This window comes from Anastrepha obliqua, chromosome 4, assembly GCF_027943255.1.
Source record: "Anastrepha obliqua isolate idAnaObli1 chromosome 4, idAnaObli1_1.0, whole genome shotgun sequence".
Lineage (NCBI taxonomy): Eukaryota > Metazoa > Arthropoda > Insecta > Diptera > Tephritidae > Anastrepha > Anastrepha obliqua.
In genome coordinates this window covers 55,659,339-55,681,019 of record NC_072895.1, presented here as the reverse complement: position 1 = coordinate 55,681,019, position 21,681 = coordinate 55,659,339, and the positions used below count along the sequence as shown (strand labels likewise).

The 21,681-nt window shown below is 32.6% G+C and overlaps 2 protein-coding genes across 3 annotated transcripts in view; one reads left to right on the top strand and one right to left on the bottom strand.

Moving 5' to 3' along the window:
• The window catches only part of LOC129243633 (syndecan), a 47,294-nt gene extending 45,500 nt beyond the window's left edge, over positions 1 to 1,794 (top strand). For both annotated transcript variants that reach the window (XM_054880803.1, XM_054880804.1), the window contains one exon: positions 66 to 1,794. In XM_054880803.1, coding sequence (XP_054736778.1) covers positions 66 to 238 — 173 coding nt within the window. In that variant the 3' untranslated portion in view covers positions 239 to 1,794. The remainder of the gene's footprint in view (positions 1 to 65) is intronic.
• An 11,124-nt stretch (positions 1,795 to 12,918) lies between these two features.
• The window catches only part of LOC129245429 (probable peroxisomal acyl-coenzyme A oxidase 1), a 28,378-nt gene continuing 19,615 nt past the window's right edge, over positions 12,919 to 21,681 (bottom strand). Inside the window, exons 2-8 of the mRNA XM_054883590.1 lie at positions 19,930 to 20,086; positions 15,499 to 15,791; positions 15,008 to 15,413; positions 14,436 to 14,942; positions 14,258 to 14,363; positions 13,408 to 13,563; positions 12,919 to 13,340 (exon numbers count right to left, since the gene is read on the bottom strand). Coding sequence (XP_054739565.1) covers positions 13,080 to 13,340; positions 13,408 to 13,563; positions 14,258 to 14,363; positions 14,436 to 14,942; positions 15,008 to 15,413; positions 15,499 to 15,791; positions 19,930 to 20,086 — 1,886 coding nt within the window. The 3' untranslated portion in view covers positions 12,919 to 13,079. The remainder of the gene's footprint in view (positions 13,341 to 13,407; positions 13,564 to 14,257; positions 14,364 to 14,435; positions 14,943 to 15,007; positions 15,414 to 15,498; positions 15,792 to 19,929; positions 20,087 to 21,681) is intronic.

Here is a 21,681-nt window from a genome sequence, read left to right as displayed (position 1 = left end):
TATCTATGTATGTGCAAGTACATATACCTACAAATTAAAAATTGTCCCTCCTCTTCCTCTTACAGCTGTCATCGGTGGCGCTGTTGTCGGCCTGCTTTGCGCCATTCTCGTCGTCATGTTCATCGTTTATCGCATGCGAAAAAAGGACGAAGGCTCCTACGCACTCGATGAACCAAAACGCTCGCCGGCGGTCAATTCCTATGCGAAAAACGCGAATAATCGAGAATTTTATGCCTGAGATAATTCCCAACGTTACTAGAGAGTAGAAAAGGTGATGGTCGAGTAGAAGGGCGTTGAGCTGGAGTCAGGACGAGGCAGATGGAAAGCGCCGAATGAGAAAAGCAGCAATGGGAGAAGAAAGAGGATATAAATAAAAAATAAGCGAATAAGTAAATAGTGAATAGTGAAACAAACAAACAAATAAAAAAGCAAAGAAAGCAGCAGCAAAATAAATTATAAAAATGTATGAAACTGAGGGATAACGAAAATGTAACCCTTTTGTTTTTGTATATTTTTGAAGATTTTTAATTGTATGAATTGCAGCAGAATTTTGAGATGAATTGAGTTACACGTGGACACTAACACAACGTTGCTGTATTAAAAGTGTAGGTATAAATATGGGAGACGCCAAATGCAGCAAAATATATGCAAAGGATAATAATTGTTTTTTGAAAGGCAAAACAAAAACAACAACAAAAACATTAATGAACATGAATGCATAACACAATTAAGTGTAAGGTTTTTTGTGAACTTATAAATTAAGTTGAAAGTTGGAGTTGAAGTTGAAGTTGAAGTTTTGTGGAGGGAAGTGAATGTGAAAAAAGAAACAGTAGCAAAAATGGAGTAAACAAGAAAATGTTTTTTTTTTTTCATTCGTAACCATTAAGTTATTTACATTTAAGTAACGTAAACAATAACCAATTAGTTGCACAAGACAACAGCTACCACAAGAACAACAACAAAACAAATTTCAAAGCAAATGAGAGTACTGAAAATAGATTGTATGTAAAAAACTGATGCTGGAAGGCGCGTGCAAAAATATCAAATTTATTTTAATTGCAATTTTTTATTTGAAAAACATTAAGAAATTACGAAAGTATACAAATGGAAAGCAAAATGATTATAGACTTAGCGAACATAATACAAAAAAAAAAAAAAACAGAAACAGAAACAAATACAAGAGTTAAACACATGAACACATGAAATATATTGAGAAAAAATGTGTGAAAAAATATAAATTTAAAAAATATGCGTAAATGGTAAATGAAAACAAACAAATACTTTAAAGCGGGACACTTTTCATAAATGTAGCAAAATTTAAATACAATGAGGGAAACAAGAAAAACAAAACACATAAACACATACAAACAAGAATGAAAGCAACAACAGCTGACACGACCAAACACACGCCGTGCTAATCACACACGCATACACACACACACCTATTTAATTATTTAAGTAAATATATATGTATATGTGAATGTGTGTGTAAAACTAAACACTCGAAATAATAGGAAACAACAAAAACAAAAATGTATGTAAAATTTTAGTACCGACAATTTTGAAAAAAAAAAAAAATATTAATAAAAATGTAATATTAACACAAAAAATTTAATATTGAAAATAAATATTACGAAATACAACAAATTAAAATAACTGAATTGCTAGTAACAAGTATTACGGTAATGAGAAAGCAAATAAATTAGTTGAAAAGGCGAAAGAAGAGTAATCGTAAAATCAATAAAATAAAATTTTGTTAATCGAATAAAATTTTAAGAAAAAAATATTGAAGAAGTAATAGTAATATAATATAATATTTATAATTAAGTAAATAAAAATGTGTTATGTTATGCAAATAATTTACCGAAAACAAATTTAAAAATGATAAAAAATCGTGAATACCAACTTTTATAATTGAAACACTAAAAAGAAGTAATAAAATCTATCAAAATAAAAATTAAAAAATACTAATACACGCCATAATTAACAAAAATTTTATTAATTGAAAATAAAAACTAAAAACCATAATATTATAATACCGAAAAAATATTAAAAATGTGAGAGATATAAAAAAAGTATTAATATTAACTATTATAATAAAACTAAATCAAAAAATAATTCCAAGGAATGAAAGTTAAAAAATAAAAATGTAAATATTAAAAAATAATAAAAAAATCATTTAAGATAATTACAAAAAATAATTATATGAATATGAAATAAAATAAATTAAAATTGTATTAACAAAAATTTTAATACAAATGAATAAATTGAATTTATAAAAACTATATTAATAACATAATTTGTTTCTATTCAAAAAAAATAAAAATACAAAGGTTTTTAAATGAACAGTAAAATGTAATAACCAGAAATACAAAAATGTTGCATATATTTTCTTAATTTAAATGAAAAATTATTAGTAAAAACGTTTTTGGTCAAATGCATATAAATATAATAAAAAAGATAATAGAAATTTACTTAAAATTTTACATCACTGCATTTGTAACTGTAAAAACTAAAATCACCACAAACTCACAAAACAAAAAATATGAAAAAATAAATGTTGCGATTTGTGGCAATTAAAAGTAAAAAAATAATAATAATAAAAATAAATAATGAAGAAGAAATAAAAAAAAATATTAAAAAAAAATAAATAAAAAAAATAAAATAAAAATGAGAAATAATAAATAAAAAAATGATAAACAACAAATAGATAATAAATAACTAACAAAAATATAAATTATAATTAATAAATAATAAAAAAATAGAAAAATAAATAGTAAATAATAAAAAATAAAAAATAAATAATAAAAAATAAATAATAAATAGTAAATAATAAATAATAAATAATAAATAATAAATAATAAATAATAAATAATAAATAATAAATAATAAATAATAAATAATAAATAATAAATAATAAATAATAAATAATAAATAATAAATAATAAATAATAAACAATAAATAATAAATAATAAATAATAAATAATAAATAATAAATAATAAATAATAAATAATAAATAATAAATAATAAATAATAAATAATAAATAATAAATAATAAATAATAAATAATAAATAATAAATAATAAATAATAAATAATAAATAATAAAAAATAAATAATAAATAATAAATAATAAATAATAAATAATAAATAATAAATAATAAATAATAAATAATAAATAATAAGTAATAAATAATAAATAATATATAATGAATAAAAAATTGTTAAAACTATTGGAATAGCTAACAGGATGTCAAATTAATAATTGACTAATAAAACAAATGTCACTGTGCGACATTAACAAAAAGGTCTCAAGGTCATAGGATGCAGTTCAATACAAAAATTTATGAAATGCAATATGATGAGATGCACTTTGAGCACAAATTCAAAGCTTTGTTCACTTCTGAAATAATCTTTGAAGTTTTTTAATACTTAGAAGCAAAAAATTTTAAATATTGTAATTACTAAAGCCAAAAGTTTGTAATAAAATGCAGCTTTTTGAAGCAGAAAAAATTTATAACTTCAATTTCCTATATTTAGTGAAATACTCTAACTCTTTTTTACTTTTACTTCTAAACCTTTTTTTAACTGTCACGCGATGATATATAAATCCAAAGTCTTGTGATTTGTAATTTACTCAAAAAAAAGCGTTGGTCGTGCAAGTTATGAATAAAAAGGCGTTAAAAAGTTTAAAAAAATGTTTAGCATATTTGTTCATACTCCTTTCACCAATAGAAAATTTGAAGCTTAAATAGTTCCCCTTGATGAGAAAGCACAAATAAATACCTTTCCAGAAATTCCTTTCTAACAAGCTTGATATACGCAGTCCATCTTGCAAAGGGTTCTCCTTTCAGTTGTTCCAAAAAAAAGCACAGAATGTTCTCACAATACATTTTGTAATGGTTTAAATTTTTTGATATTCGATAACCGATAATAAAATTTTGCAAACATCAAAATATATGATATTAACCCACTTTGTGAATACTTAATGGGTTAAAAATATAAATTTTCACCAATTAGGGGAAAAACCTAAGAATGACAACAGTTTCGTAAAATATTTCAAAAACATGTCCGATGCTTAATTGCTGTACTTGCCATTAAAAAATGGCCAATATGTGAAATGCTTTATTATGCTCACGGAGAAAAAAGTTTCAAAAGCTTAAGATAACAAATAGCATGCAGTCTACAATATATAGAAGCTATGGTGGATTATCTGACAGATCTTATTTTGAGATTATACTTGGTTGCTCACCTCTTTTGGGTCATCAAGCTTTTTGGCTTGTCGCACAGTGCCTAGTAGTCAATAAAAACTGGATATGACGCAGAGAAAAAATAAAAACTAATTTTTAATAAACTAAAGCAAATCATTTAAACGGATTGACAAAAATGCAAATTCAAAAGGAATTATTATTTTTTATTTTCAAATGAAAAATAAAAAGATGAGAAAAATAAACAAATGAAATGTAAGTGTTAGGGTATAAATAATTCAAAGTAAATGAAAAAATAATACTGAAAAATATTAAATAATAAAATTTTTAAATACTTATTAAAAAGTTATGCAAGAGCTAATATTAACAAAAAAAAATAATAATAATATTTAAAATGTACTATTAATAACACTGATGTCGTCTACTATTATATACTAGAATTGATACTAATAACAAATAATTATAACGTGCATACAAAAGTGAAATTATTATTGTAATAAATGAATAATGAACGAACACTTTTCTATTACTATTTACTCTTATTTTTATGATTATTATGTATTTTAACAATAGTTATGATTATCAAACAAAATATTTCGATGTGTAAGTTTTTTTCTATTGACTTTTATACGACATTATAATTTTTATAAATATCTGTACTTTATTTCATTTTATTTTTATCTCTTTACATATTTTTTTTTAACGAAATAAATTTAAATTAAGTGCAGGTTAAATGAAAGCAAAAGAAGAGCAGAGATCAGAAAAAGCGGCTAGGATAAAGCAGAGAAATGTCTGAAGGAATTTAGAAAATAGTACAGCTTGAAAGGAACTTGAGCGAGAATTTCGTTTGCCAAAAAAAAAAAAAAAAACTGAAGAATATCAAGACAAAGTTGCCATGCTTGACAAAATACAAACGCCCTAAAAGCATTTACATTTTCGCACAGTGTGGCCATGAGCGTTGAATTCACTACTTTTTTTTTTGTTAGAGAAAAAAAAATGCACCATAGAAAACTTTAGTTAAAAGTACCAATTTATGTTTTTAGAGCAAACAGCACTTTGTCATTAAAACTGGATTTTGTAATTAAACTTAATATTGTTGTGCATTTTTAATAACAAAATTTTATATTTAACATTATTCCATTAGATAAATTTGTTTCCTTTTTTAGAGTTGAGTTATGGGATAAAGCTTTCACTATCGCATTTAATTAGTGAATAATAGCATTTTATTTGAATTGAATTTGTCTTTGTCCGTATGGCTACCGTTGAAATCATTACAAGTGCTGTTTGCTAACAGTAAATGAAATATTGAACTTTTATAAAATACTTCTATGTATCAGTTAAAAAGTAAATAGTTTGTTAATATATAAGATGTCGATTGTAAATCAAATATTTGTATTTGGTATTTAAAAATAGTTTTTTGCAAGTGCTTCACAGTCATATACACCAATGCCTTTTTAAGTAAATAAACTTATGACTGTCTCCAAATCAAATTAACAAAAAATGCAATAAATACATACCTACACACATATTTTTATTCGTTTATAACTATTTAATTAAACCATAGTGCCCGAATATTGCAATTAGTATTTGTTTTTCTTTATAAGTTTTTTTCTATTTTTCAACCGTTTTTTTATATATCTCCGCGTTTTTGTTTTTGTATTTGTCTACTCTTCTATTTTTCTTTTTTTCTCCATTTTTTCTATTTCTCCGTTATTTACTTTCTGTTCTGAAGTACCTACATGGATTTAATTACTAAAAACTGCAATTCACATTCAAAAAATGTAATTAAATAATTAACAACTCAATTTGAAACAATCAGCTTTAGGATACTAATTTATTTAAGCTGGCGACTAGATTTCGAAATTCGTTACAATAAAATTTCAACTTCAAAAATTTTTGAAATTATTAAAACGTGCGCAGTGCGAACTGCCAGTTGAAATTCAGTACATGGCAAGTTTTAGATGTTGCATATTTCCAGGCTTACTGCTTTTTGTTTAAACAATTTTTGGAAGGGCAAAAAGCGAATTTCGAAATCCCACTGCAGAATGCTCAATAACGATTTGTGGTACACGTTTGAGTTGATGAAATTAATGTGTGAGCCTAAACTCACATAAAGTGTAGTATTCAATATTCTCTTCATGCAACTGCCCATTTGTTGTTACGCCTCAGAAAGGTATAGAGAGTGTGTACTTATTAAATTGTTCTTCGAAATAAGTATATAATAAAAATTACAGATCATAAAAACTTCTAGTTACTTGAGCGCTGGGGGTTTCCTGAATGCTCTATTTGTCAGTAATTTTTTTTCTAGTTACCTAAAACTGCTTTTATACTTTCAGAACGCGAAATGGGAATATTTGCCAGGAATTGTTTGCATTATCAGTTGCTTTACTACCTACAAAAGTAAAAACGAAGTGTATAAAAAAATTAAATCTAAGTCTTTAGAAATTCTCCGACTATTATTGAAATCAACAGTAATACTCGTATATTTCTTGAACAAATGCTTTTGATTTTTGAGTACTACTCTCGCGATGTGTTCTGGCACGCTTAACTCATTCGGCCCCAACGTTCACATGTTAATAGACTTGCCAGCAACGCTCTTTTTGTTCTTGTTTGATGAGATGTAATGATAACGGTAGTAATGTGGGTTTGCACAATGCGTGATCATTTTCTCATTTTGTGAGACATTTATTCAAGTGTTCAGCAACACGTTTTTAAATGTGCGTCCGCGTTGGCAGCATAACTCCTGACAGGATCATCAAAAATGAAAAAAGAAAAATAAGTGTTTTAGTGAACGAAGGGAAGAAAAAAAAGTAAAAATTGGAATTTTGGCAGACATTTTTGCAAAAAAATGAATATTTCGGCCAAATTTCTTTGACATTTTGTTTTTTTTTAAGAGTTGTAATTGAAAAACAAAATCCTTCGTCCAAGCACGAGTAATTTGTATCTCCAACACCTGTGTAAAATTTCATCAAGATCAGTTGAATAGTTTTCGAGAACATTTGACAACCGACTTTGAAAACACGGTTCCGAAAAAAACGCGTTTAAAGTTTTCAGTAACAATAAAAGTGGCTTGGAGCGCACACCTTCCAAAGGCTATATCTCCGAAACTATTATTCGGATCAACTTGAAAATTTAGGATAGTATTCTTGAGATGCTGTAGAAATTAACAACCCCAAAAAAATTGATTTTTTGAACCCACGAAACCCATTTAACCCCTTAAATAATATATAATACTTATATACCTAAAAACTTAAAATGTTACACCAATTTGTTTTTTTTTCCTTGATTTTTTTAATTTGAAAATAGTTTTAAATGGCTTACCTGCATTCTTTATATCAGAAATGCAATAGTAAATGGAAGATTAGAATTGTTTAAAACTAGTTTTTTTACAACTAAAACTATTTAATATTTTTTTAACATTAAATATGCAACGGAAACGGGGAGACGGGAAATAACATGTGCTTAAACTATTTTTCTTTAATACATATACATACATAAAAATGTTGAATATTTTTAACTGATAAATTAAAAAAAATGTATGTTTTCTAATTATATGTGAAACCATTAGTACACCTTCTTTAACTTTTTCCCTTTTAAATTTTACAACATTTTTTTAATTTTTAACGTGACTTTTACATATAAAATATTAAAGTAATACACTTTTTGCTTATACTTATTTTCAAAAAAACTGCATCTACAAAAATAAAAATAGATTAGGGCAGTTCACAATTAAAAGCAAATGAGCTGACATCATGGCAGTTGCACGTTCTTATGGCAGATATACCATATGCTTTAAGTTGTCATGCTGCCATGGCAGTATGCAACTGTCATCATGCGCTTAATTGTGCAGGACAGTGCTTTCTTGAAAAATTGCCTATTGATTGCAATACGGTTTTTTTATCAAAAGGCATACCCTTTCGCGTTTTTTCTAACAAAACTGACGAACAAAAAATTTTACTTCTCTTTTTACTTCCAAATGTTTCTAACTTGTTCCAAAAGATACATTGCGAGTTTCCAAATATTGCATACAGCTTGAACGTGTTAAGTTTTATTTAATTTTTTTCTACATAAAAGTTGCCTTTACTTTGCAATACACACATCCGCCTAGTTTTCTTAGTTTAACTAGCAAAAAATCAAAATATTGTCTTTTTCATGAAAAATTAGCTAATTAATATTAAGTCGCTGCTCTCCTTTATTCACTTAAAGCATAAAAACACAATAATTGAAATTAGATTGAATAGAAAAAAATCTAAAACTGAACTTAAAAATGACTGCCGCTAAATTGTATACTTTTGCGCAACTATGAACGCCGAAAAAAAAATTAATTATTATGTAAGGAAACTGCATTTTCAAAAGCAAGATCAATCATTTACGCGAACAAAACACTGCAAAGGTCCTATCAAAGCGTTATGCATAAATAACTGTTAAAAAAAATGCATGCATGCATACATACATACATACATAAATACATATCGGTACGCCACATTGAACATATACAAGCATACACTAACGCATACATATAAAGCAAGCAATAATTTCTGTACTGAAGCAAAAATAAAAAAAAATATAATTAAAAAGCAAAAGCAACATTAAGCAACATCTACATTTTTTCTACACAGCAAAAAAAATTAATTTTCGTGCTTAATGCAGTAGAGAGCAAAAACAAGACAAATATTACATAATTACAAAAGCTAAATGAAGACTCGAAATTGAAATCGAAATGCCATAGCAAGCAAGCAACTCGACTGCGCACTCGAAACTCAACTATAACAACAACAACACAAATACGCCAACAAACCCAACATTTATAACCACTATATACACTGTAAAAAAAACTTATATATGCCTAAATTGTTTGTGTTAAGCAAGCGTAAAAATCGCAAAAAGCAAAAAAAAACACAAAAAAAACAGAAATAGGAAACAACAAAATAGTTATAGTAAAAAAATATATAATGAAGATATTAATTACTAACAAAGAAAAAACAAGAAAATAAAAATTTAGTTGCAAACATCAAAATGCAAACAAAAACTAGAAAAGTGTCCTCTTCTACGCAAGAACACCCTCAATTTGCATATGTATGTATGTTTACATACACATTTACATTCTTCATGGATACATGCATACACACAGACATACATACATGCGTATATATGTACATACATTTTGAATAATATGTAGCACTGTATACGGTAAATTGTGTATGGCATGTCAGTCACCACCACACGAGCGTGTGAAGTCGCGCAAAACTGTTCTTTTTTCACATATACAAACATACGAACACATATACACGGTCGACAGATATTATACATAAAACAAGCTGCTCTTCTTACAAATAAAATAAAAAAAAAAAAATTAAACAAATTTGAAACATACTTACAAATCGTAAGAGATATACACACATACTTACATAGCTATGTATATCTGTATACAAATATGTATGTGGTATGACTACTTTAAAATTTTCAATAATTGTCTTTCCAATTTATAGTTTAGTATTAAATAATTGTCTTTGGTTGTTTTTTTTTTGTTTAATCTCACTTACGCATACATACATACATACATACCGTAACTATGAGTAATTTTTGATTTTTGTATAAGAGCTTTAGTTTCGTAGTTTGTAATGCTAAATGTACTGAGAAATTGGTTATTCATTTGCTACAAAATAATAATATAATAATAATAATAATAACAATTATGATAAACGTGAAAAAGTGAGACGTAAAGAGGAATAATTTAATTAATAAAATGGAAAAACTGTAACAAAAAAATGCTATTTGTTTTTATTTAACTCGTCTAGGTAAATCCTTTGAAACTGTAGTCGGCTTGAAACTGTAGGTCCCTCCAATTGTGGAACAACATCAAGACGCACGCCCCAATTAGGAGGAGGAGCTCGGCCAAACACCCAAAAAGGGTGTACAAGCCAATTATATATAATATATACACAGGGTTTGATTGAAAAGTAATGAGCCTTATTTTTTTAAGCAGTTTTATTAAACCTTTTGGCTTATACAACTAATATTCTTCAAAATAGGACCCTTGAGCGTCAATACACCGCTGGTAGCGGCCCTTCCACTGCAGGAAACACTTTTTAAACTCATCTTCCGGAATCACGTTCAATTCGGCTGTCACAGTTTTTTGGATCGCCTCGATGGAGTCGAAACGCCTCCCCTTCAGCTTTCTTTTCAGGCGCGGGAACAAGAAGAAGTCCAGAGGGGACAGGTCTGGGATGTAGGGAGGGTCTTGGTCTTGGAACCCCCAATGCAGAGGTGCAGAGGAAGGCGGTGTGCGCCGGCGCATTGTCGTGATGAAGGGTCCAATTGTTGACGAGGTCGGGCCGATCCCGGGCGAAGCGGTTTTTAAGGAGCACTTCTTTGTAAAATGCCGCGTTTGCAGTGCTTCCTAGAGGTACAAACTCCTTATGGACGATGCCTCGAGAGGTTGGTCATGGTTTTGACCTTGGATTTCGACATGCGCCTCCCGGCCTTCCTTGAACGACTTGTACCACCGTTTTACCTGGGCACTGGACAGATATTGGTCCCCGTAAGCCTCCTTGAGTAGCCCAATGGTTTTAGTACTTGTTTTGTTTAACTTTACACAAAATTTGATCGAGTAACGTTGCTCCAACGATCGCTGCATTTTCGCCACTGCAAAATCCTAACACACTTTTAAAACAGCTTTCACGCGCGGAGCGATGTTAACTGCACCGCTGTTGCCAGCGAACTGGGACCGGTTTCTAGTGGAAGGGGAAGGTCCAACGATCATTTTCCCCCACCAGCCGATTCGGTTGATCGCTTGGCAGACGCTCCGCGCGGGAAGGCTCAATACTTTTCAATCAAACCCTGTATATATAATAAGCATAAATTCTCGATGACGTTCAAGTCAGGTGATAGAGCCGGTGGCTGCATTACTATAAATGTGGACAGTTTCATATGAGCCATGTTTGCACGATTGCCGCCTTATGTTTAGGGTGATTGTCCTGATAGAAACGGAAATCTTGAGGTATTACAAGTTTCGCAGCACTTTGGAGTAGATTATCTTTTAGAAGATTCAGATACATTAAATGATCATTACTGGAAACAGAAATCCGCACACATCACATAAGCAATAGAGATCAGATAAAAGGAAGTAACGAAAAAGCTAATGGAGTCAATGCCAAAAAGGTTAAAAGCTGTTAATAAAGCCAAAGAATACCACACAAAGTGCTGAATCATTTTTAAATCATTAGTTTAACTTAAATTTAAGAAAAAATTAATACTGCATGAAATAAGCTGTGACATAAAATTTTGAACTGTTCTGTGTTTTTGTTTTTTATATTTCTTATTTAAAGTTTAAAAAAGTATATGAAGTACCTTTTATATACTGCAATTGCGTATACATTGTTTGATATTTAAATTTTTTCAAAAAAAGTTTTACCTTTCACGGCATTCGAAGTTTTAATAGTTCGCATAAGTCCACCACAGATCACACACTCATTTGAAGGTACTACGAGTATACCAAATATCCACTATGCCAATTACTTAGTTAATGCCGCCCGCTAGAGCGCTCAGAGTCGACTTTGAGTTAACCCGAAAAAAAAATCAGAACTTTAGTGGAATTCACTAACATATTTTAACGATATTCGCATGGTTATCTTTCCTTTACCATACTTTCTCTGATTTTGTTGTTCAACTATTATAAGACCAAATCAGATGTTTTTGATAACAAGTCGATTATCGCAAACTAGACGACAACAATTTTAATGCGGTTAAAATGTACACTTAATAATACACTTAATGTTGAATGTAAACCACACCTAAACGTCAAGTTTTTTTCTGCATTTCATTTGACATTTTTCAATTTCAGACTAACTCAATTTGAACCATGGAAAGATACACAATCGAGCAACGCGTTAAAGTTATTCAGGCTTATTATGAAAACGGCTTATTATCTCAAATTAGTAAGATGGCGTGTCTCTTTATTTGAGCAAATTTCATATTCAATTGAAACAAAAATTCGTTTCAGAAACACAAAGTGAAAAGCTTTTGCTTATTTGTTATACGCTTTGAAAACCAAACACAGTGGTGATATTCATTTATCCAGATTGCTTCAAATGAGAGAGATTTTCGTCTTAGAAATTGTGATGAAATAATCATTTGATCTAATCATGTGATCCTATCATATGATTGACAATCATATATCATATCTACAATGAATACCAGTTCAAAAATACGAAATTCGTCGCCTGCTTTTTAATATAAAGGGTTTTCCAATAAGAGGTAATATATTATTTTGATATTCAAAGAAAAATGCTATTTTTTAATATAAATGATCGGATGTTTATTTTATTATAGAGAGGAAGGTAAGCCATTAATAGTGGAATATATATTAACATCAGGCAAATGACCACGACGACCACACTAACAGGACAATATCCCTTTCATGAAATTTTCCATAACCGAATTGCAAAGTGGCTGCCCTATGTCCTCGCTAGCCTCATGAATTCTATCTTTGGGGTCTTTAATCGACCCTGGGCTGTTGGCGTAGACCTTCTCTTTCACGTGGTCCCAAAGAAAAAAGTCACAAGGTGTTAAATCACAAAATTTCGGTGGCCAATTGTGATCACCTCTTCGAGAGATAACACGGTCCGGAAACTTTTCCCAGGTGTACTGGTTTTTCTTGACATAAAATCTCAACAGCGTGATGCTTCGAACTCAATCAGTTATAAAAACTTGTATTATTACACCCTGAATTTTATTTACAATAATTCTACAGTATTAACAATAATTCCACAATTACAAATACGCATTCATAAGGACACATATTTTTCAATTCCGCATTGTCACCAACACAAAAGCCGCATATGTACGGGTATAATTTAAATTCCACGCCCTTACAAATTCGATTTCATAAATGGTTTCAAGTGTTGTTCAAATGACGCCGGAACGACTTTCTTGTTCAAGGGACTTTTCTTGGCCGCTTCAAAAATGCGCTCGTAAACATTGCCATCATAGCAACCTAAAACAGAACTCAAAACTTTGTCGTGAAAATCGAAACCATCACAAATGGCTACAAGGTTGGGCCGCAACTGAGCGAGCGCTGTTTCGAGGCGGCTTTGCAGAGAGGTCAAATGGTCTTCGGTTAGTCGAATGAACTGCAATGGATAGAAGGTAAATAATTATAGCTAACTTTCTGCTTCCATTGAAGATATAAACGCTAACCCTCAATATGTCAGCCATATGACGTTGGACCGTGTGTATCAGGTAGAGTTCGAGCAGATCTTCGAGCAATTTGTTCAGTGATGCCGAACGCTTAGCTTTACTACTACCAGTAACCTCTTCGTAGAAGGTGTTGGCAACAAAGGCCCGGCCATGGAGCTGAAATTGTACAAATAATATGATGATTTGATTCTGATAAATATGCACATACAATGGAAAGTGGAGACATCTATTATATGTATGTAAAGTAAAAAAACTTTATGTGAAGATATGTGAACTTATAGTTAGAAGAGATGATGGGTTTGTTCGCTTCACTTATAACCGTTTGCTAAGATAAGCTGATATCTTCAGATGTTCGACACTCATTTTATATAGATGTGGCAAGTGAAGGTGAATAGGTAAATAAAAATAATGCAGTGCCCTATAAACATTTTCCTATTGAAAACGGCAAAGAAAAGAGTGAAGCAATCATGCAAACAAAATATTTTAGGATGCCAATTAAAATGACTTTGCGCGCAACAATAGCCGAATTTCGAAACAATAGAACGCTATACTTTTGCCGAAGTCTCAAGAATTTCACATCGAACACGATTCTTCAAAATATCGCGCAAAAAAGTGGTTGTGATTGCAATTCGAACAAGCCCGATATGTAATGAAGTAAGGTGAGGTTAAGTTGGTAAAAAACCTTTAAATAGACTTAAGTTAGTTAACTTAGGTTATGTTACATCAAGTTAGGTTATGTTACGTCAAGTTAAGTTAATTTAAGATAAGTTAGGTAACTCTATATTCGCCTAGCCCATGTTAAACTCAGTCGAGTCAAGTTAAGTTAAGTTGCACTAGGTTTCAAAACTACCTCAGCTGCCTGTGTCAACTCAATACCAGTAGCGTTGGATGCCTCTGGTGGCGACAAGTCTCGCTTTAATCGCTCGTTGTAGTTTTTATATGCAATGCGTGTCTTACTGAAAATTTTTCAATTATTAAACTAATTAAAATTCATGAAACTTAATGAAATTCACAAGACCTAAGCTTACTTGGTAGCCGCAAACTGCAAAGCCTGCACCAGACACATCCAATCGCCACTCCAATGCGGAAACTCACTCCACCGAGCACACTCGCTTAAATATGCCATTGTAGGCATCAGCTGCTTTCCAGCCAACACATCCGCCCAGGTTTTCAACAAAATTCTGCCCACTTGCAGGTATAACACCGAATTCTCGCCTTCATAGGTGCACGCTGCTGTGGCCCACGTGAAAAGATTACCCAAATTGGCGGATGCCAAATAACCATGACCACCACAGGAGAGTCTTAGGCGCTCAATACCAAATGCAGAGTCATACGTGCAGGATGCCTTCATGGCACAGGCTAAAGCATGCAACTCAGGTAGGCGCGAATAGTCGCCACGGTTGACAGCTTTAGCGGTTTGTACGTACATTTTGTATAGTTTGCCACCAGCAAGGCGATAAGTAATAACTGCAGCGATCTCCGGCACGACTTTCATTTGCTGCGTCAGATGATCCAATATCTGTGGTTCCGGTAAACTGAAACCCAAACACATTGATCAATTAATAGATGAGGAGATGTGAAATTTTAGACTTTCACTTACTTTGGGTTAATGGGACTTTGGCGTCGGACAGCCGAGTAACGTGTCGTTATAGTCACAGCTTGAGCATGAAATATGCAATTACTCAGCACGACCATACAACGTACATACACCATCGGAAAGTAAGTGAGCTGTGACACAGGACTTTTCACAAAAGTGCCATCCGGCAGCACTTTGGCGTTCTTCATCAACATATTCGTGCGCGGTATGCGTACATTCTTCAAACCCAAATAGCCATTGTTGACGCCCGGCATGCCAATTCTCTTACCAATATCGCCAATGTCGATGCCGGGTAGTGGCGCATGCGTCTGCTCATCGCGTACCTGCAACACAAACAACTGCACTCCCAACGGCTCGTTATCGATGTACAGCTGTGCAACCACAATGCAATAGTTTACAGTCTGGCCCACTGCCCCATAGTTGAAGATTTAAGTGTGTACATAATTGGGAGCCTTATAGATTGTAGTAAAAATTCGAATGTCATTAATACTCACATCCACCAGGCCACCACTTATACGAGGTCAATGTGGGTGTATTCAGCACAAATTCATCGGCTTGGCGATCGTAATCAGCGCGTGTTTCCAGTCCTCGCAAATAAGTGCCATGCCCCAGTTCGGTTTGTGCGTAAGTACCAATGATCTCGCAATTGTCCGCTCTTCGACCGAATTTCTCATATTGCTCGGGTGTACCTTGACCTCTGAGTGCACGTGTGAACATCACAACGTGCACTGCCAATGGCGTACCGGCGGGCATGAGAGCCATAGCCACGGGTCCACCCATAAGGGTACTGGAAAGAAATATTTTCGAAAGATAACACATTTCAATGGGTATCTAATATATTGAAAGTAATTTTCCACTTTCGGTAGTTCATTTCACATAGGATCATTTCTAATGAACTTTAAAATATCAAAGGTATATACAATCGTTCTCAATATGTTCATAGAACTAAAGGTTAGGTTATGTTGTCCTGTGAAAAGCCCATAGCCCATTGTGATGCCGCGTGGGGGCTTGTCCCTATCTCTCCTAAAACCAGTGTGTGCTTTTCAGAAATTTTAAAATATCTCTGATTTCTGCAGAACTGAGATCTCCCAACTCATTAAAATATTGTCTACCCAAAATATCAAACCTACGTCTGGATAGAGCAATACAATGACACCGTAGCTGCGAGGTTGTTTCTTCCTCCTCCTCACCTAGATAACTTCTACAGAAGTCATGTGTTTGCACACCCATCCTTTGTACATGTCTATCTATTAGGCAGTGGTCCCTTATGACTGAAATCAGTGGGCTAAGACTGTGCTTATTTTGGCTTAGCAGAGATTTAGTGCGTTTAGCATTGAGAGTTGGCCACACTTGTCGGACGATTCTGCAGGTGGTTTCATTACTCCATCTTTCGTTCGCTCTTCTTACGATTTCTTCAAGGATAAGTAGCTTGGCTGTCAATCCCTCACTCGTACACTAGTGCACTGTTTTTAGTCATTGTCAATTTTAAAGTCATTGTCTGGAGGCGGAATGAAACCAGTTTAGAATTAAAGTGCTAGGGCCATTTACTAGTACTCCCAAAGCTTGTTGCATACCTTGGTCAGAATGAAAGTTAATTTTTTTTAACCACAACTTCGCTCAAATACGCCATTTCATTAAGCTATGCAAATTTTCCAAGATGTATCTACGTAAATTTGAACAAAAATAAAACTCTGAACAAAAAGTGAACAACAATCCAATCCATTTGTAAGGCACTAAAAATTCAATTACCTACACAGGTAGCAGCTACGTTTAGTCGCAACGTATATGAATATGAAAGAAAGAATAAAAAGTGCTGCATGTCTTAAGGGTAACTGGGAAACTGTTTGCTATTTTAGTTTCTTCAGACTTTGCGTACTTTATGGTATATTCCGAGTTTGTCTGAGAAGAAACGAAATTATCGGAGAAATAATTTTCTGAAACTAGGTGGCTATGCGCTTCTTTTAAAACCCATCCAAAAAAAGGGGTAAAAGGGCCCTATTTCAATGACGTTAATGGCTGAAAATATTCTGCACAAATATAATCCAAACCATATAATTCACTCAGATAAACATTTCAATATTTTTCCCACATTTTCGAAAAGCGCTCAGATACTTAAGTGAAAATTAATTACACTATAAAAAAAAATGTTTGACTGAAATTGTAAAAAGCTTTGAGGGTTTTGCTATATGGCCCTAAAATGTTTATCAAATGGTTGCTATCTGTTATTTGTATTCCAAAAGGGTGATTTGCTTTATTCCGACTTAAATAAAAATAAATAATTGGCGCTTACACTTCTATTAGGTGTTTAGCCGAGCTCCTCCTCCTATTTGTGGTGTGCGTCTTTGATGTTGTTCCACAAATGGAGGGACCTACAGTTTCAAGCCGACTCCGAACGGCAGATATTTTTATGAGGAGCTTTTTCATGGCAGAAATACACTCGGAGGTTTGCCGTTGCCTGCCGAGGGGCGACCGCTATTAGAAAAATGTTTTTATTAATTTTGCTTTCACCGAGATTCGAACCAACGACCTCTCTGTGAATTCCGAATGGTAATCACGCACCAACCCATTCGGCTACGGCGGCCGACTTTTCCGACTTATCCTTGGAAAATATTGTATTTATTGCTTTCTCAAATGTAAAATACAACATAAAGTAATGCTAAGACTTCTCAAATCCTGTGTTGATTTAATTATATGATATTATGGGCTCTGCAGTCTTATCTTATTGGTATTATCGTTGTTGTCCGAGATATGAGTGTAAATAGCAAGCGGCAATGTTTTATAACGAATGCGAGTGCGAATTCAAATACGAATATGGAAGCTAATATAGTATAAGGCTGAGGTAGTCGAATGGGATGATGTATGAGGGGAGTGTGTAGATTCGAATCTTTGTACATGAAACAGCAAAATAAAAAAAGTATTTTCTAATAGCGCTCGCTCCTTGGAAGGCAATGGCAAACCTCTGAGTGTATTTCTGCCATGAAAAAGTTCCTCATAAAAAAACCATTTGCCATTCAGAATCGGCTTAAAACTCTAGGTCCCTCCATTTGTGGAACAACATCAAGGCGCACGCCACAAATAGGGGAGGAGCTCAGAAACGTACGCGTGAACTGCTCAGTTTTTTTTTATTAGGCGCCTTCAATTTGCCACTGCTCTGCCCATTATGGGTTCTGCTCGCTTAACGAAAAATTTGCATGTGAAAACAACAACAAAGTTATAGAGCAAGATTCGCCGCTAGCACGCATCGTTATAACTCATAAAGCTGATATAACTCAGTATTTTCAATGCTGTTAACTCTTTTTTCCGATATTAGGCAAGTCTCATTAGTCTGTGTTCAGACAAAGCAACATTTGCTTTGGCAACTCGTAACCGTTAGTTGGAAGGTCGACGGGAAAAGGAGAGGGAGAGGGCACCGAGTTGCTCGTGCCCGGTCAACATGCTTTGTGGTCTCGTTCTTGTCAATGTTGTTATTCACTGTAGAGTAAAAAATAAAACAAATGCAACAACGCAATTAGGCGTGTCTGAACGCAGTATTACTAATACTCATTAAGTGCTTTCAAACAAAAGTTAATTTTGGACAGTTCTCTTCCAAGGCGGAGTAAAGGCGCCTCACAATTTTCCTCAAGAAAAATGTTTGCGATCATTTCCAAACAACTATTATTATATTTTCCGATTTTGAAAAAATTCATAGACCGCTATCAAAAATTAAGAAAGCTTCCTTAAAGTCAGTTAAGGAATAAGTTAAGCCTACGTATTTGCATTTATCACAGCCAAAAACAGAAAATATTGCAGTACAGCAGTTATGAAATTGGAAGAGCTGTAGAATATTGTTGCTGTGCCTAAATATCACAATTTTTTGTTCTTAAAACTTTACCAATTTGGTCTTAAGTTTATCTGAATTATTTGAAAAAAATGTATAAGACTACAATTAACTCTAATATTGACTTTAAGAGCCTTAAATAAATTTTAACGGCGCATATTTTGGTGGAATATTTTAACAAAGTATTTCTTACCCTTCACTTTGTATGTCACTTTGAACCTTATTTTTTGAAATCTGAAATGTATTATATCGACCCTATAAGATAAGAACTTAAAATGTTCCACAAAAATATTCGCTGAAAAATTTCATTAGTGGTCTTCTCAGACGGAAACAGTATGCGGCAACGGACGCCAATGTGCGCCCAGAATTTATTTCTAACACTTTACACTTTTTATCGCTTAACCTTCAAATTAAATAAATTTTGGTAATTAAAATATCTTTATTATTGAAAGACTTTTTTAAAAAGATTAGTAGCAAAAATAATTTCTCGGCCTTTGCGGTTGGATAAAAATAAGTTTAGTCCTGCTCAAGGGAGTTTTCACAGTTCAAAAGTGAAATCGAACATGATTATTAATACAAATACGAATGAAAATGAATGATGGCTAGGTCTAATGCCGTATTTTAAAATGCTGTACTTACATACCATATACACCAAGCGACAAAATGGTAGCACATCAACATTTTGACCCAGTTTGATTATTTTTTGTTTTGTTTTTCATTGTTCAATATTTTTGTATAAAAGTGGAGCTGTTTGTCTACCAAAAACCATATTAATCCAGTTTTAAAGTTTTGTATAAAAATTAGAATACCTCCACAAACTTTTCATTTCAATTCTGCAGTTTTTAATTGGAATTTTTAGAAAGATTTTTGGTATGCAGTTTAATAAAATTTTGATAAAATAGAGTGCTAATTAGAAGTTGCTGAAAATTTCGTAGATTTTTTATATTTTTCCCCCAATAATTCTCGAATCCACGACTTTTTTGTCTAGAAAAAATATGCACCACCATCGAGAAAAAAAATTATAAAAGTAGTATTTCAAAACTTCTTGAAAGCTCAACCCTAACACACCCTATTTTTTATTTATCTTTCGTCTAAGATTTTAACCTACGGATAAATTTCGCTGCCTCCAGGATGCAAGCGATCTTGCAACGCTCGCAACTTCTTAACTGCCTCCACAGAATGCTTAAGACCGCGATTGTAGATGTCTTCGTAGGATAGATAATCCAATTCGATAGGATCGTCTAAGTCTTTATAGAGTTCTTCCTCTGCAAATAAAGTTAGTTTGAAAAAAGACAAAGTTGTTGAAAAATATTATGACCTTTTTCTCAATTATTATTTATGAGAGTGAAATATGCATGCAACTTGAAAGATTTAAAATAACTACATAGGTGTAATAGTGGAATAATAAGAGTTTTCAAAAATGAAAAAATTGTATAGCTGAGTAAGTAACCATTAATTTTCATATTACCGTGGTGAAATTTAAATGGCATTCGTGGAGAAATGTTAATTACTAGAATTTGTCTCGAATCACGGATGTGCTAAGCTCCATAAATACTAACGAATACTGGTTACTAATACCAATACTAATACCCGCTAATAATTCTGAGAGGGAATGCCTCACAGACCAATTTTGCCGAAGTCAGCGGGTCTGAGTTCCTTTTACGGTGGGTGGAAGTTTTAAAATTTTTGGCGAAAATTTAATTAGCTTATCGAAAATATTAGGCATAAAATGACTTTAAATAACACTAATGCTTTCTTTATGCTATCAGGCTACTTTAGTAGAATTTGGTAAACAATTTTTTTCACCCTCTATTTGTCTGATTTCCGGACTACTGAAGCGTCGACCAGGCAGAAGTCTTAATCATAAAGGAGGTAACTGTGTACCTTAACACGCACGTCGTAACAAAAACTACCATAAATACCTTCTCGGACAGCCAGGCTGCCAAGGAATCAATGGAGGCAGATATAATAAGATCAAAAGTTGCTCAGGAATGCATGCATTTGTTGTACAGTCTGTGTCAGAAAAAAAGGAACCGCGATTATTCATGAAGTATATTAGATATATGTATAACAATTTTTTACATGAAACTATGTACAAAATTACGAGTCGCAATTACTCAATAAACCGTGTAGTCTTCTTCGTTGTCGAGTATAGCCTGGCATCTTCTTCATGCTTTAAAACAGCTTTTCTGCGTAGCTCGTCGATAAACAGGACTAGAGTTTGCGAACTTGACGCACGAATTGCTTTAAATCATGGACTGGCCCTCCGGCAAGATGCGTTTTCATAGCTCCCCAAATATTTTCAAATGGATTGGCGTCTGGAGACTGGGAAGGCTAGCCCAATACTGTGACGTCGTTTTCTTGTTTTGTTGTTTCTCAATGTGTTTTGCTGAGAGCAGTGGTTTGAATGAGATGGAACGGTAAGATATGTTCGCTTTCTTCAGTCGACGTTCGATGGTGTTGATACTCACATCAATTCCCTTTTTAGCAAGAACTGATCGTGCGTGGCATAGTCCCAAAGAAGGGTCCGCTTAAAAAGTTGGCCGATCACTTTATCCTGCTTTTTTGTCGGCACTCGCTTCAAGCCAAGCTCGGAAAAATCTTTAGCATTTTCATACACCTAATGCCACTGATTCCACATCCCAACAAACTTTTTTGGCTGTTTAATCACTTCTGCAGCCGCGGCGTAAGATAAAACGCTTCGCGTACTTCCCACTAATTTTTGTTTGGTTGCGTTTACGGGAAAGTTTCGAACGACACTAACCTGAGTTAGTAGCCCTTGAGTAGGACTATTATGCAGCAAAAAGCAAAACGTAATATATCTTGAAGTTATAAGAAAAAAACGATTATTTTCTTCTGA